Below are 16,810 nucleotides of genomic sequence, written 5' to 3'. Positions count from 1 at the left end.
ATGGAGAGGGGGTCCACAGTTCTTACCGTGAATTCTTATTGTTCAAACTGAGAGCAATTTCATTGACAGCATGTGCATGAGACATGACCATGTTGAAGCCATACTGCAAGGAAACAAAGAGAGAGAGAGACAGACAGAGAGCAGGATGTGGTCAGAAAAAAAAAAAACAACGTATATACTCAGAACTTGCACAGGAAACATATCATCCTGTCTCTGTTAGATTGTGCTTAGTGCAGGCTCGTTTCTGGAAGACTGTTGGTGTTACTGTTTCATACCTGGTAGTTCATGATCGCTCTCAAGCACATGATGCACACATGCACATCATCTTTTTGACTCACGAGCCGGGAGTTCTTGATGGTTTTGCTGTTTGAAACTGAGCCATAGCTGCAACAGATGGAAGAGGTTCATATCTCTCAGTGCTTTACCGATCAAACACTCAAACATGGTTCCTCTCATTTATGGATGTGAAGAATCTGTTATTCATACAACTTGTGTTTTAAGTGTGTTGCGCAGAAAGAGAGAGAGAGAGAGAGAGAGAGGGAGAGAGAGAAAGAGAGAGAGAGAAAATTACAGAGAGCAAAGACTGACAGAAAAAACTTTTTGAGGTTACAGATGCATTTTGGGAAGTGACTGGTTTCCTCGCTGCTGTCAACAGACCAAAGTGTGTGCTCCCATACTACTGTTATGTAACTGTATTGTACAGTCATCATGTGCACATAATATTCCTTTTATTGTGCAGTCTATAAATGGTTTTAACTGCCTCGTGATGTGTTTTTCCTCCAAACATTTAACAAAAAACACATAAAACATAATTTTACAGAATCAGTGGTAATGAATGTTTTTAACACAATTATGTTGCATAGCCTGAAATTTTATCTTATTACTAATTTTGAAAAGTAAATTCTGTTTCTTTTTTTCCTGTCAGACTTTGCATCTAACATTTCTTTGCCTCTTGTCTGTGTAGTAGTGACGGAAAGATCTGCTCAACATGTGCTGCTGCTTGCAGCTGGCTCTCATAGACAGTGCGGATGCATGTACACATGAGGTTAACGAGTTTCATCTTTTACCTCTGATTGAGTTTATGCAGAGCAAACCAAGAGAAAGGTCACCTGAAATTGAACTTAACAAAGCATTCTCCTAAAAATGAAACAGCACTAAGACAACTGACTGGCATGCTAATACATGTGAACAGCATTCAGTGTTAGCAGAGCAAGCCAGTAACAGAGACAGCTAATAGCAGGGAAGCTACATACCGCAGGACAGACTGACGGGCAGAGCGCACCAGTGTATTGCAGAAGGGCTGGGTGCTTGAATGGTGCAGATCCTCTATGGACCTACTCCATGACATAGCCTTGTCCAAGAAGCCATCCTCCCCATTTTCCAGCCCCTCAAAATCCATCCTGGGCCACATACAGACAGACAGACAGACAAGGCAATACAAAGGCATAGGGGTGGAGATGAGGGATGAGGGAGGTCAGGTTAGCAAGGCAGCTTGGTAGAGAGCCAAGGGTTATCATAAGGACCGACATAAAGCTGCTTAATTAAGCTCAGCACAGAGATTCTGACCTATTCAGGCAAGCTCAAGCTCAGCTCTAAACCATGTAGCATCTGTCCAGAAATGCATTCAGTTTGCATCATGACCAACAAGGCATACAAACACATCTAAAGAATGTACCAGAAGCACATTTTAGATGCACAGACAGTTTCCTAAGGATTCTTCTGGATGGAACAACTCAAACCAAGTTCCTTAGAAGAAGTTTGGATCATGAAAGGTGAGTGCATGCTTAAGTATACTCACATGACAGCACACTGGGCGAAGGAGAGGTACTCCACCAGGACATCGAGACCTCTGTTCTCGTCATTGAGGAACTCCCTGACCCACCTGTGACGTGGGAACAGAGAAGGCATCACATCAAAAGCCACCTGTACTCTATTCTTCAGGACTTTAATTGACTTTTTAGATTTTTTTTTTTTTTGTATTTAATTAATGATGAAATAATAAATGATCCACACTTAAATACAATTTTTTAAAATCTGGTCGAAGTTTACGTTCTAATTCTCATTCATATATTCTCACAGACATTCAAACGCATCATCGACATCATTAGTGCACTTAATTATTGATGAATACAACACAAAGTAATGTTAAGCAATAAAATCCAGTAAAGCAATTCCTTTAAAAAAAATCCTGTCATGAAGGGAAAAATGTAAGCAGACAAATCCATCACTACCCATAATCCTTATTTACAAATAATTCTTTTTAGGTTATTTGCTGAAAGAAGTTTAGAAGCTTTAACGCTCAAAGAGCACATTATTTATCTTACGCTGCTCCTTTTTATGCTTCTTTTTAAGTGTGCAAAACTTGCCACCAACCAGGCACTAAGCAAATATGTACTATGATGATACCATTCAGTAAGAGAATACAAATAAGGTGTTTGAGGCCTTTCAGGAGCGGTGTCCTCTATGGGAGAGAATAACTCTCTGATGTGGGCTCTCTATTTTTGCAGGCCTTTAACATGAACAAAAAAAAAAAAAAGCAATCTACTCAAAGGATCATATGACATGTTTAAACAAACATACAGGTCAACCAAACTCTTTTGGTGAAAAAAAGACGAAATGGCCCAAATTGCATGTTATTAATCATCTGACCAAATTTGGCCTCTTGAACTTACTAAAGCTTTCTAAAGCTCTGCTGTTGCAAAAAATTTTCCTTTGCAAAGCAGAATTTTTTTTCCATAAATGATACTTTCACTTGCTTTTAGTTTGAAAATTGTCTCAATGTTCAATGGCATCTTGCGACTTTTTCCACCTGACTTACTGTAAAAAGCAATGCCACTAACACAATGTCCATGCAGTAGCTTCAGCTAGTATAATTTTTTTTTTTAACTTAATTAGACAAGAAATATAGGTGAAAGTAGTTTGAAAGGGGTTTTTAACTTCTATAGTGAGGCTCCATTCTTTGCCAAAAACTCAAGTTTTCTTAAGAGAGAAACTACTCCAAACAAAGGAATTCCCATTGCAACCACAGAAAGAATGTGGAGGGCATATGGCTAAGAGAAGCCCTGACACTCAACAGTATTTAGTCTGCCTCCCCCACAGACCCCCTTCACCTCCTCCCCATTTCTTCAGGAAACTTCAGGAGGGACAGGATTGGGGTAAAAGGTTCTTAAAATAGTCTTGAAATGCTGGTTATGATTACGGACTGCTAGTCAGCCAATGGATATGTCTTGCAGGAAACCAATCAACCAGAGGGAGGGAGGGGAGGAAAAGGGAAAAGAGGTGAGGAGTGAGGAGAGAGGAGAGGGAAGGAGGCTGGCTGATCTTTGGTTTCCTGCCTACCCCTCTTACCCTTCCCTGCCTCTGACCTCCTCACTCTTTCCTCCGCCTACTTTTCTGCAACCAGTTGCTATTTCAGATTTTCTTGGCAATCTTAGGAATAATACACCAGAAAGAGCTTAGGAATCAAACACACACAGACAGAATAAACCTGAATCTGTTACACTTAATCCCACTAGCTGAAGTCTTCAGAAAATAGTTTTCCTCTTTTTTATTCTTGGAATTTTTCTGTGAAAAACACAAACAGATTTTTGCTAAAGAAGCCTAATAGGATGAGCTATTTCAGTTTTTTTAAAGGACCCATTTTGGTTCTCAAATCTCAGCAGCACCTAATTTATGCAAGTGCGTTAAATGTGTGCATGACACGATAAAAATCTTTAAAGAATATATCTATATATATAAAGGAATATACATAACATAAACCTATAGCTGAATAAAATTCTGCAGTAAAATCTGCTGTAATAATGCAAACATACAGCTCCTTCTCAAATATGCTAGATGTGTATGCATAGAAGTCTACTTGTGTTTGTTGTTTCTCTTTTCACCATGTTTAGCAATGAAATGGTCACCCAGGCTTCCTGTCCCTCTGGCATACACAACAAAGCTTTCCGCTCAACACTATAGGGGAGTGGACGAGGAATCACAATGACTACCATCTGGGCATTATGAAGACCAGCTCTGCGAGGTGGAGCTGCAGGGCTTGGCAAGTTAGAACAATGAGAGAAATCTGGGCACCAAAGCTGTGGGTCCTGACAGCAGCAGGAGCACACAAAAGGAATATTCTTTACAAGAGAAAACAACAAAGTGGTTTCCTCAAGCTTTGCACGCCAGTAAATACAGCTGTACCATTTGTGAAAAAAAAAAAACAAAAACCACAAGATAAAAATTGATTACCCAATGTGGTTTGTCCTCAGTGATATCTCAAGCTCCCTCAAGACTTTTGTAGACTCCTGCACACGCCTGCGGAACTTCTGTAAGTCATAGTAAAGCAGGGTTTTATTAAGACTTGTCAATCTCAGAGGAATCTGACCAGCAATGTCGAGAGGCGGCCTTTTTTTTCAATCTGTTTGGCACATTACAATTTAGAAAGTGTATGAGATTTAAAGCAATCAGAAATCAGATATTATAGTCAATGAAAATTGAAATAAATAAATGAAACCCTTATTAATCCCTGAAGGTAAATCATTTGATGGAATAACAAAAGGGTAAAATAATGAAAATAAAATAAAATCCAATAACAAAAAAAATCAGTTGTGGACTTTAAAGGATCCTTTCTGTGATCCCACCTTCCGTGTGACACTTGGGTCTAAATATCCTCTCAGCTTCTGGATGTAAGTATGAGGTGGATTCTTCACTTGAAATCTCTCCTGAATATAAGGAACAGAACACACATTGTCATGTGAATTTGCTGTGCTCAGTGTGTTGGCAAAGTGTTTGCAAAGCATCATTGTCAAATTTATTCATGAATTCACCTGATCACAGATCAGATCCCACTTCTTCTCATTGTCATACTGCCGGAGAAGCCGAGCTTTATCCGGAGGCAGGTTCATGGAATTCTGGAAAAATAAAGTTTGAGCATTAGTTTCATACACACAACCATATTTCCTTTTTTCACTGTTTATTTATAGTAACTGTGACGGAGTGTTCATCAGGGCTTTGTGGGACTTTGGCACCAGCAGCAAAGCACCAGACAAAATCTGGGGGACTTACACCATGACCTCACTTCCTGTGTTGACTTTCAGCATCCTATCGCAATACATGATCTGCATCGAGAAATATTTAGACTTCACTTTGCTTTTCTCCACAGTGTGCTGCTATCGGAGCAAGGCCCTTTTACCAGAGCTGTCATGTACATCAGCAATAAAAACACTTCAGCGCCAGTTTACTGGGCCCAAATTAAACTCTAAATGCTCCAATTTGTGTTCGAGACCACAGACTAGAGAAAAACATTACACAAAATGAATGACACAAGCTTTTGACTAATTGTTTCCTTTACTGAGCCAAACTCTTATAAACATGGACTGACAGCAAAATCTTAAAAATGTGGAAGGACAGTAATAAGAGGGAGCCCGTCATCTCTTCAAATGATCATCAAAGCTGTTTCTTTTCTTTCTTTTTTTTTTATTTTACAGGTAACCTCATTTACACCAGCATCAACAGTGCACAACCGCAGCTACAAACAGCCTGTCAGCTTGACTTTTAACCTGCAGCTATAACTCGCTCTGCTCTCCAGAATGCAACACTCTGCCATGTTAACACACCCTATGCCAGATGTAGTGCTCAAACTGGTGTTTTTTTCTCAACATTTGATGGCTGGAAAACAACAGGTATTTGTTCCTATGACAACCACTCAGTCACCAGTAGCAAAGTAACATCACATGTATCAGAATTAGTTTTCCAAATTGAGACCACATTATTCATCCTATTAGCACATCATGAATCATGTTGTCTTGGGAGGACTGAGGTTAGGGGCAGAGGCACGTTACTCTGTGCTTTTATGGAGCTAATAGCTTCACATTAAATTGAACAGTGTGTGATCACAACTTGCAGCAGCTTTAACTCTCTACTGGAGGCTACTAAAGAGTCCTCTACCACTACCCATTAATGCAGACAGGTATGACTAAGCTTTTAGAAGCCGTAACTGAAAAGTGCCAAGATGTTGTATAGGAGGATATTTTGACTAACCTGAAAACCCCCCGCAGCAAAGAGCAGCGAAACGACATGCATACCAGATGTTCAGAATTATAGAAGGAATGTGTCCTGTTTATAGTAGTAGTTTATGGCAGTAAATTTTCTCCCTTGTCTGACCTGTGAGCTGCTCTTTCCTCCTCTGCCTCTCCAGGGAGAAATTTTACCTACTACATAGTCTGTGTGAAGGTCGTAGTCAGAACTGAAGAGCAGCATATGTAACTATCTTCAATAAGCATGTGTTTAATTTTTATTCACAACCACTACTAACCAGTTTTATACAAAAAAAAAGATATCAGAGAAATTCAAATCTATGTTGAAACAAAACTCTCACCATTTATCTTATTCACATATTTTTACTTATACATTTACTGAATCTTCAATTGTTTTAACCGTTTTCTTGTTTTCTTTATGTCAAATATCTTTCTAATGTCTTATGAATGAATGAATGAATGAATGAATGAATGAACTAATGATAATATAGTATAAAGAGGCTTTAATAAACTTTTTTTTTTTTTTTTTTTGGTTGTTTAAATAAGGAAGTTATGAAGTAGGTGTGCCACTTACACACATACTCACACACACAAAAACAAAAACGGTAAACATTGATGTTGACATAAACAACCCGAATGGCACAAGAAAAGTAAGCTTAGATATCTCCTCCAGGATCTGTCCAGCACCAAAGCCTGTTTTTCTTTGTTTGCTTGGTCAGTCATGCATACTTAAGCAGCTCTAAAGGGCAAACAGGAAAAGACTAAGGTCTCCATTTGTAGTAATTTCATTCTGAATTACTGGAAGACATGCAGACCAGAGACACGCAGTGCTACTTTTCCACTTAGTCAAGCAAAATTAACAAAAATAAGCTCAAAATGTGTCTCACTAGATGATTACAGTTTGCTGACTACTTATCAATAGTGGAAAACTTATAGGCTAGAGTGGTCAATAAAACTATGCAGCTCACAATTCACAGAGAGGTCAATAAAGTAACAGGAAAAACTTGTGTTTAATACTGTTCAGCTGACAGTTGGAGCTTCAGGTGCTGTAAACAAACACAGGTGAAACAGTGCAGGTGAGTGTGAAGGAGGAGCTGTTAAAAAACCAACTGCGAAATGTTGACTGGAATGATGGAGGGGCAAAAACAGAAAGGTTTTCTTTCCAACAAGATTTGGGTAATTTGAGCCAAGTAACCCAATTTAGCTAATTTCATTTCACTTTCTCCCACAGTGATGCTATCTTTCACTTCCTGTGTTTATTAGAGCCAAAAGGAGGTCGTTTTTTCAGTGGGAGAGGGAGCAACAGAATTTAACTGTTTGTGAGTCATCAGCCATTTTAGGGGGAAAAAAATACTACAGATATGCCAAAAATATGTGGTACTTGTTATGTTGCCCTATTGCCCACATACTCTCCTCCAGCATGGCCTTTCTTGTTTGACCTGAGACTGGCATTACAAAGGACTCAGTGTGAAGCTTTATTCTGATTTGGTGCCATGTCATTCCCATCCTTTGGCATTTGAGCTATTTCTTCCTTATAGAGAGTTGCTAACAATGGCAGGTGGGTTGGGTCATTTTATGCCCCCTGGTGCTGTGCAGAGCAAACTCTAGAACACTCAGAACACCTGATAAACTGGTTCACTGGTGACATCTTGCACATCATCAGGTCCCAATTGTGAGGCAAGACAGGTTACAGAGTTTTACAGCCATTTAGGACGCAGAAGGAAACTAAGAAGTTGTGCTTTTAACAAAGTTGTGTTCAAGAGTCCTTCTAAAATAAATGATTAACAAAAACCTCAAAATGGCAATAAACAAGTTAACTGACCTAGAGACCAATGATCGGTTGCAGTCCAAGGATAAATAACGGGTAAATATATACGTACAAATCCCATATACAAATGGGATGCTATAAAGCAAAATTATGGCACAAGCCTACCATGAGGGTATGAATTGTAAAACAGACACGTGAGCCATTAACAAAGGAAGTTTTAAAGACTCCTGTTAAAGTAGCTGAACGGGTCACGTTACTGGTTAGGGAGGCTAGAAAAGCTATCAAAGACACAGCAGAGCTTTTAAGTCACAGACATATGCCCACATCCAAGCCCAGAGTCACTTCATATCTTAGGGTCCATGAGGCAACAGCCATCTGCCCTCCGCTGGACAGCCGCATAATCCAACTGATTTACAATCAGCCTTGAGTTGGGTTTATGATCAGTAACTGCCGCTAGAAGCCCGAGGAAAAACAAATGGAGAAGGGTGGCAGGATGTTTTCTCCATGACCTCTCCTAGCTTCACACTTTTCAGCCAGAACAACATATAACAGAAACATGCCTCAAACTAAATGGTGTTTAACTCTATAGCTCTGCTGGAAAATTTACTTTGCCTGTCGCTTCCAAAGTTGTTGCCAGACATGCAACACAAGTATCCAATTCTAAAATGTTTCCTTCATTTAGCTGACAATTTAAAATGTAAAAAATTGTAAAAAATTGTTTTGTTTGTTTGTTTTTTAATCAAGGATACATCAAAAACTGAAGAGGTCCAGGCCACTTTCAATGTGATTATTTCTTTTGTGCTCAAGTGATGGGTTGGGAGTGCACAGTGTGTGTTTTTATCTACTTTGATAGGTGTACACACACAGGACAGACTTAGTTATCATAAGCTCACTGGGAAAGGAGTGGGTGGTTTAAAAGCTCACCGTGCTGGACAGAGCCTGTGGCAGTCCAGACATAGAGGCCCAGACGGCTCTCAAAACTGTCTGCTCATCGGGGTGGGGTCTAAGAAGAAGCAACCTGTTGCTCAAATCAACTATGAGCTGAAATAAACAAGCTCGAGAGTTACAACTGTAGGCATCAATGCAATTTCTACATTTATTTCCTTCATCATGAGGAATCTATGGAGGTATCGTAACAGTAAACAAAGAATTGAGAGTGATTATAATCCTGAAAGACAAGCATCTACAAAGATAAACATGGCTAAATTTTGACCCAATATTACAGTGGGTTTGTGAAGATACAAATATATATTTATGGACATAAGCCCATGTTGGACTGCAGACATGTCCAGGGTGTACCCTGTCTCTTGCCCGCTAATGACTGAGAAAGGCTCCAGCTTCCCCACAACCATGAAAATGAAATAAGCAACATAGAGAATGGATGGATGGATACATGTAATCACAAGCAATTTACTTTAATATAACAATAATAACTGAAAATAATGAAACCACTAATGAGTGTAAGCTAAGACCTGTTGATCTCTACTTTCGTCTGAAGAGCGGAAAGTGGAGCCAACGCAGAACCTAAGAAAACACATTAAATGTGTAGACCCTGCATTGCAATGTTTTCTTTAAGCATTGTGTGAGAAAAGTTTAGAAAGGAAAGTTATGCACCAGTTCCAATTAAACCAGAAAAAAAATAGTATATGGTATGAATGTTTCCCCTCAGAAAAAAAAAAATGGAAAAAAACTCCAACAAACTCAAAGCAACTTGTAAGCATAATGTGACACAACATACATGTCTCTCACAGTTACATATAGGAGATTATGACAGCATGAGGTGGGGCTCATCAAGCCAGATGAGCTGTTTAGATTACATAATTCATCGTCAATATATGCATGAATCAGACTGTACCACAGAGTCTGACATATCTCCTAGCAGCTTACTAATAAAGGATGTTGCTGTCAGTGCTATTGTTAGGATTCATCCTTTTCCTCCTCATACTGAAACACAATGACAGGAGACAGGATGAGAGCCTCAGTTGTTGTCGTCACAGAGCTGCAGGGACTTCCTGAACTCTCCAGGAAATAAAAAAAAACTACTCTGAGTAACTTTTGCTTGTTATGTTGGTGTGGCACGTAATACAGGCGTGTATGTGTGCGATTTTGCACATCCACACCCAAGTGTTTATATGAATGTAATTTTAGGTGCTTATCCAGCTCCCAGGTAAAGTATCAGTGAACTGAGAGCGTCAGAGCAGAGTGTGAGAAAACACTGCCCCCCTTTCTCTGAGCAGACATCCGATCACCCTATCGCTCTTTTGTGAGGTAACCCAAATCTGGCAAGCACAATAAAACATGCACAAAGATGCTGGAAGGAGAAGAAGCCAACAGAGCGCACACTCCAGTTTTCCCGAAGGCAGACTGCAAATAAGATAAATGCCTGTTCTACCTCACAAAGCAAACAGGACTAGGATCAGTAACAGGCATGGTAAGATATTAACATAACAGATATTGTCTGTTTGTTTGTGGGCAAAAGACTACTTTCAGACAATGGAGGCATATTTACACAGAATCACTTTGTATTTTCCAAATCTCAAACAATAACAGTAGAAAACTGTTTAAATTCCTCAAAAATTGACCATCATTGACATGGTGGTTTAATTTCAGAGTGAGGTTCAGACTAGGGTTAAAATGTAAAGATAAAGAAAAAAAAGACACAAGGAAATCTGTGTTCCCATAGCGACTAACTAGTTAGTCGAGTTTTACATCTAAAACCAAAAGATTCTCCATGAATAATAACAGAAACACAGAAAACCAACTAATCTTCATATAATCAGACATGTTATTTTCTTTCCTCTGGTTCATTTCAGAACTGACATAGTAGTAGACAAATGGTTAAAGCCATTGCTTTTACTTAAACATCCCCTAAGCTTACATAAAAATTGATGGGCTGTTAAACCTTCATTAAATCAGGAGTTCACAGCTGTTAACAGTTTAGATATCCTCAGTATACATCCCATTTTTCTGCTCTTACGTTAGACACAGATTTAACTTCTTTGACTTGATGACTTTCTGAAGGATGCTCTCCTGTGAACTTATGTCTTCTAATCTGTGACCTCTGAGCTAGACTGTTGAGATAAATCACTTCCAATCTCTTCTTTTCAACACAAGCAAAAAAACAGGAAGGTGGCAAAGAGCCACGTCCAGTTCATACATCAAGAACTACGTCTCAGAGCCCATTTGTTGATTCTTTTGTTTAACCGGCGATTCAGCAGTGATGGGCAGCAGTGATAACTTGGTCTGAGCTAAAGACAATTATCCTCACAAGACTGTTTGAAGGCTAACCAATAGCCAGAGATAAAGAAAAAATGTCCAGCAGGGTTGAGGTCATTCTGAAGCCACATGTTTCGAAAGTGTGTGATCTTAAAATGAACGCTTGTTTACATAGAGTTAACACCAAAGATTTGCGCTAAAAAAAACCCAACAGTGATGTAAAACCACAGTGGCATTCCCATCTGACAACTATACAGCCTCATTCGAGTTTTCTTTTTTCAACACACTGAATCTAAAAAATGTGAGCACAAAGAAAGACAGAGGTGAGGTTCAGAGTAAGTAACAAAACAACTTTTCCATTGATCATTAATCTGAGATATATGTTTATTCTTTAGAAGGAGACATCCGGTTTGTTCGCCTCTGTTCATCCATGCAAGCCCCAGGGAAGCCCCGGCCAACAAGGCGATATGCACAGGGAATGTTGGGAATGCAGGTACATGAATGCCTCAATAACTCATGCTGGTCGGGCCTTTTAACACACTGCCCAGTTAAAAAGAAGAAGGTCTAGCAAAGTGAAAGGCCAACAGTCTGAACTATGGAAAAATTCTGAACTTTTAAATCAGATGAACTTTGCAAGTTGTCCTCTCAGTGGGAAAACACCATTGTGGTAAAATAGGAGGAACAAAAACCAAAAGAAAGTTAAGACTCAGAATTTGGATCTGATGAAACCTGTCACAAGCTTTAAAGTTTCCTCATATATCTCAATATGGCTTCATTATCTTGAAATGTCACTTTAAAAAGAAGGCACTGGAAAGTAAAGAAATTGCATGTCTTTACTTATTTTGCATCAGAAGTGGCATCAAGGTGCAATCACTAGATTTTTAAATGGCCTTGAGCTCTTCCGAGTACCCATGTAAAAGGAGTATAGCTGCACAAAAGGCACCGAGGGATGAGGCCCCCCTGCTAAAACAACACATACTGACAGAGTCCCCATTGTACTAAAGAGGAAACCCCTTCTCCAGCCTACAGCCTTGGTGCAGCTGTATTAGAGCCACATGCAAAGTCCCACTGAGACACACAGACCCCCAAAAAAGGGGTTTTACTTGCATAAAAATATGTGCAATTTAAGAGTCGAAATCTCCATAAACTTTGGATGCGAATGCGAAACTGTCAGAAAGGAATAAATCAAGAGCATAGCTGAAGATTATTTTGGATGGTAGAATAAATGTTGCTGGTTCATAGTTGAGTGTAAATCTGCAGACAGCAGCTGGTGAGCCCGATATAAACACAGGAAGCAGAGGTAAACAGCTGGTCTGGCTCAGCACAACCACAACACATAATTCTTTTATTCTTAGGTTTTTTACTTGTAAATGACACCAGATTTAACATGTTAGCATCTGAGTGTTTTCTGTTTTTCACAAAGGCAAGCTTAACCATTTATTTTTTTAAGTTTTTGCTGTTAATTCATTTCAGCTCAGTCACGAAAGTGAAGTCAGTCAGCTCCAGGTTAGAAACAGTTAGTACTTCTCTATGATGCCTTTTCCTTCTTGACAATTAGTGACAATTGTGTAATTTTAGAAAGGTCTATTTGGACTTGTTTTATCACCCAGTCATGATATTTCACCTGACCTTTGCTTTCCAAAACAGCCACAAACAAAAAGGAGTAGCAACTTCCTATAAACCAGCCAAGTCTGGAGAATTGTGGCCTAAGGCAGAGGAGAGCCAGGTGGACCCCCCCTCTGCCAGCCCCACTGTGCTAAAACCAAGTTAACAGTGAGCCTCCCATAATCCCCTTATATACCTGTGGGTTGCTGACACAGTTGTATCCGCAATCAACTTAATTAACGCAACAAACATATAAGGTAAAAACTGCAGTCATCATTTCACAAATAAAAATTAAGATTTTCCTCTTGAACTTATTGCACAGCTTGATTCCATTAGTTCCACATGAGTGGCATCTAGTTAGACACTACAGCTTTCCTTCAGCCATGAAGAAACAGTGATGTAAGAAAGAGCTGGAGTCACACTGTCAGCATGTCTGATACCACTGACACAATGCTAACCTCTCCATCTGGAATTTTCCCATCATTTGCTGCCATTTATTCATGAGACCTCATTCTTGAGCAATCAAAACTTGAATAAAAAAAAACAAACTGCAACAGTAAATCCATGTATGATGAAACTGGATGTCAGAGTTAAGAAAATAGGGAGGGGGCTGAGCAGAGTCAGACGAATCCGTTAGGATGGCTTCCAGCGCAATCAAGTGGTGAAAATAATCCTGTGCTGCTCTTGTAACAGCTCTTAAATATATGTGTTGTTGGTAAAGTCATTACAACCAGGAACAGTGGCAGAGCGCCAGTTCAAAGAGAATTTTCCTACTTTTTGAGCTCTCCTGCAGCCTCAGCAGAGACCAGCCCGCAGGAATCCAGCACTAGATCAGGGCTCAATCAGTCAGGCTTTGAAATGCCACTCACTCGCCTCGCATCATTTTCATAAGAACAGATTCATATGGAGACAGTTATTATTTCAAGGCAGATCCACGGTGATAGTGAAGCCAGGGGAAGGAAAGACAGGAAATACTGGCTGGGTAAGTGAATGAGAGGTCCCATTCACATCTGGAATCAGAAAAAAGAAACTGACCAAGACAGAAACTTTGATCTTGTCAATCTGTGAGGTCTAGGTAGATCTTTATCTAAAGCTTAATAATGACAAGTTATGCATCAGCAGCAGCCAGCAGGAACACAGCTCTCATTGTAAAGCAAACCAACCACAACGACCAAAGCAATTTCCCCTGTAAAATGAAGGGAGAAAATGCCAGGCAGCTGTTTCCAGCCACAAAGGACAGCGCTCAAGCTGAGTCCAAGGATGCTAAAGGACAAAAGAGATGAGAGGGGTGAAATGATGCCTTTAGCACATGTTGCTGGTTAGGCCTGACCATAGCATTTTATTACCATTCCACATGAAGTAGTCGCAGCTAACCCAGGGGTCTCGCCCCTCCTCCACAGCCTTCCACCATCCGCCGTAAAACGACCCTGTTAAAGTCATTAGCTCAGGGATATTGCTACACTGGCGAAGGCTGTTGCACCCATGACATCATTACGATTTGCTGTCTGTCCAGTGGGATATCTGAGAACGACAATGAGGGCTGCCCCACCAGAAAGACGCAGACACGATTTGCACCAGCATGCTAGCTTGCAACAGATGTCCAGATGAGTGGAAACGACACTTTTTAAATATTAATTTCTGGAAAGTTGAAGCCACAGCAAAGCCAGTTATAACCTTGCCTAGAATCCTGAAAGAAAATCGTCTGCTCATCCAGGAGAAAGCAGTGTGAGTGTTTCTGTGTGGCACATACAGTAGGAGAAAGCAGATAGATATATAACCACTGCCTTGTCTGCCTATAGAACACCAAGCACCAATTCAGAGGCTTTTGATGTACCTTTATCTCCCAACAAGAGGCGAGCAGGGCTGATAAACAACTATTGTCTGATAAGGTCTCTTAAATATACAACTGTGTTGTTCTTTCCCACAAAGTGAAGGAAATCTGGAGCTATTACGGGGTAGAAGGGGTGGGGTTAGAGAGGTTGAAAACTTTTCCCACTCCCAAACACAAATGAAATGTTGAGTCTACTGCTTCATGCATAGAAATCATCTGCTGCTCTGCACGGCTGAACATAATAACAGGGATTGTCTTTGTGTTGCAGGGCAGTCAAACAACTCCAGGCAGTTCTGCTCTGGGCAGGATGTACAGTATGTTGATTAAAACTATTTCCAGTCTTTCTTTGTGAGAAATGTCTGTGACTGCAAAGCTGTCTCACTAACATTCCATATACTGCCTTGCGGTAAAATCCCAATTCCCAAAGACCTTTTTGTATGAAGAACACGTGATTTAACCTGATGTATTGGTATTTGCAGTGTACTACACCGTATAATTATGTTAATTCTGAGATTTAGGAGAAGAGTTGATGAGCAGGATTACTGAGTGAATGGCTTCTAGCTTTCATTATTAAAGCCTTATCTGTAGATGGAAATAGCGCTGGCAAGCAAGTTAGGACTTTATTTAAAAAACATGGAGGACGTGCGTATATGAGCAATGCTGCAAGGATCCAAACTCTTTGATGCATGATACTGTAATTAAAGTCTGAAGCAGCTAAAAGTCAAGGGTGGGTGTGATAATGTTGAAATGTGGAATGAGGAGCATAAAATAGGCTACATTACAAAAAAAGGGACAGGTGTGGGGTCCTCTACATTAAATGCACTTTGGCGTAGAGGCCTACTGACCAAAACTTTAGTCCTGTGCAGGACTGAAGTCCTATTTCAGTGAGGGTCCTTAAAAGTGATGGGGATAAGAGATACTGGAAAAACTGTTCAAGCAAGTTGCATTTTGAAGATGCACAGTTCAAAAGTCCACACTTCTTTCCTCTGTCCCTCCTCCCCTTGAAGCCACGCCTCCAAAGCACAGAAAGTAATGCATGCTCACAGGAGTTAAGAGGGGAAGGGACAAACGGCCATTGAGGTTGATTGACATGTCACCTTCCAATAGTTTAGAACGGGCCAGTTCAAACCATTGGATAGTTGTTTTTTTTCAGTCCTGTCTGTTCCCTGGGCAACTTTTTATTTTTGTGTTAGAACGTGTAATTATTTTGTTGTAATCAGTGTGTAAAAGGAATTTTTGAGAAACATAGGTTAAAAAAAAAAAAGGCTCTTCTGCATTTTGTGACTTTTGTGTCCCTTAAAATGAAGTGATTAGCTGTTATCACTCACTGGTTCCACACAGTCATATATGAATGATCTCATCTGAAGTCATCACTCAAGGACAATGTCATAATAGCCTCCTAGTTTCCTGACATAATAACACTGAGGTTCACATGGTTATGTCATAGAAACTTCAGGATGTGAAAGGCCAACCACTTCAATAGAAAAGTCTTTGTATAAACCACTGCAGGCCTTTTCTGGTCTTTGGTTTTGGTCAAATGAAATAAAATAAACAGATAAATAAATGAATAAACATAAAGCTACATATTTTTGTCTTTCTAATGTGTTTATAGTTCCACACTGAAACATAGCAATGAATGATGCTTTATAACAGGCCTTCCCATACTGACACAAGGATGCTGTAAATTATTCAGGTTTTTTATGTAAAGCAACACAGGTAAACAAAACTGCTGACCAACACATGAATAAATTTCTTAATGAAGATTGAGCCTAAACTGGCAAAATCAAAATTTGGACAAACTACTGCCATCACTGGACAACAACTTCGTATCAGTCTAGTTCAGTGCCTATAGCAGATTCATACTGGAACCCATAACATCCCTAGAAGCTTTTATTTATATATATATATATATATATATATATATATATATATATATATATATATGTGTGTGTGTGTGTGTGTGTGTGTGTGTGTGTGTGTGTGTGTGTGTAAACAAAGTCATACAGAGAGTGAATGGTTTTTAAATGGTTTTTTTTTTTGTTTTGTTTTTTTTTTGTTTTGTTTTGGTCCATCTACTTGGATTTTTGTTTTAACTTCAGAAAGTCAAGTTTCAGAGCCCACTTCTAATAAGAAGTAAGGCACAGTGGGGTATTCCAAGCACGTGGTTTTTCCTGACAAAGATTTGTAAAGTCCCTTCACTTTGTTGTGCTCAAAACTGAAATGTCCCCTTAAGGTAATGTGACAGCCCCACTCAGTCATCATTTGCCTGGTCGTGTTGATCGTCGCTAGAAGTGGCTGCTGAGTGCGTGCTCATTACAACAAAGCGCTCAAACAGCTCAACTCCAGCAGCCTGATGTGGAGTGGGAGGGGGGT

At 39.7% G+C, this 16,810-nt stretch overlaps 1 protein-coding gene across 8 annotated transcripts in view; it reads right to left on the bottom strand.

Moving 5' to 3' along the window:
* The window catches only part of fmnl3 (formin-like 3), a 29,440-nt gene that overhangs the window by 11,501 nt on the left and 1,129 nt on the right, over positions 1 to 16,810 (bottom strand). For 6 of the 8 annotated variants that reach the window (XM_079239649.1, XM_079239651.1, XM_079239650.1 and 3 more), the window contains exons 2-8: positions 4,809 to 4,892; positions 4,623 to 4,703; positions 4,231 to 4,307; positions 1,799 to 1,882; positions 1,254 to 1,400; positions 276 to 384; positions 27 to 103 (exon numbers count right to left, since the gene is read on the bottom strand). In XM_079239649.1, coding sequence (XP_079095775.1) covers positions 27 to 103; positions 276 to 384; positions 1,254 to 1,400; positions 1,799 to 1,882; positions 4,231 to 4,307; positions 4,623 to 4,703; positions 4,809 to 4,892 — 659 coding nt within the window. The remainder of the gene's footprint in view (positions 1 to 26; positions 104 to 275; positions 385 to 1,253; positions 1,401 to 1,798; positions 1,883 to 4,230; positions 4,308 to 4,622; positions 4,704 to 4,808; positions 4,893 to 16,810) is intronic. The other 2 variants (XM_079239654.1, XM_079239653.1) reach the window with 1 other exon arrangement.

Source organism: Telmatherina bonti, assembly GCF_933228915.1.
Source record: "Telmatherina bonti genome assembly, chromosome: 4".
In the NCBI taxonomy this organism is placed as follows: domain Eukaryota; kingdom Metazoa; phylum Chordata; class Actinopteri; order Atheriniformes; family Telmatherinidae; genus Telmatherina; species Telmatherina bonti.
The sequence above is the reverse complement of the archived record's forward strand: the minus strand, read 5'-3'. Positions and strand labels throughout refer to the sequence as shown.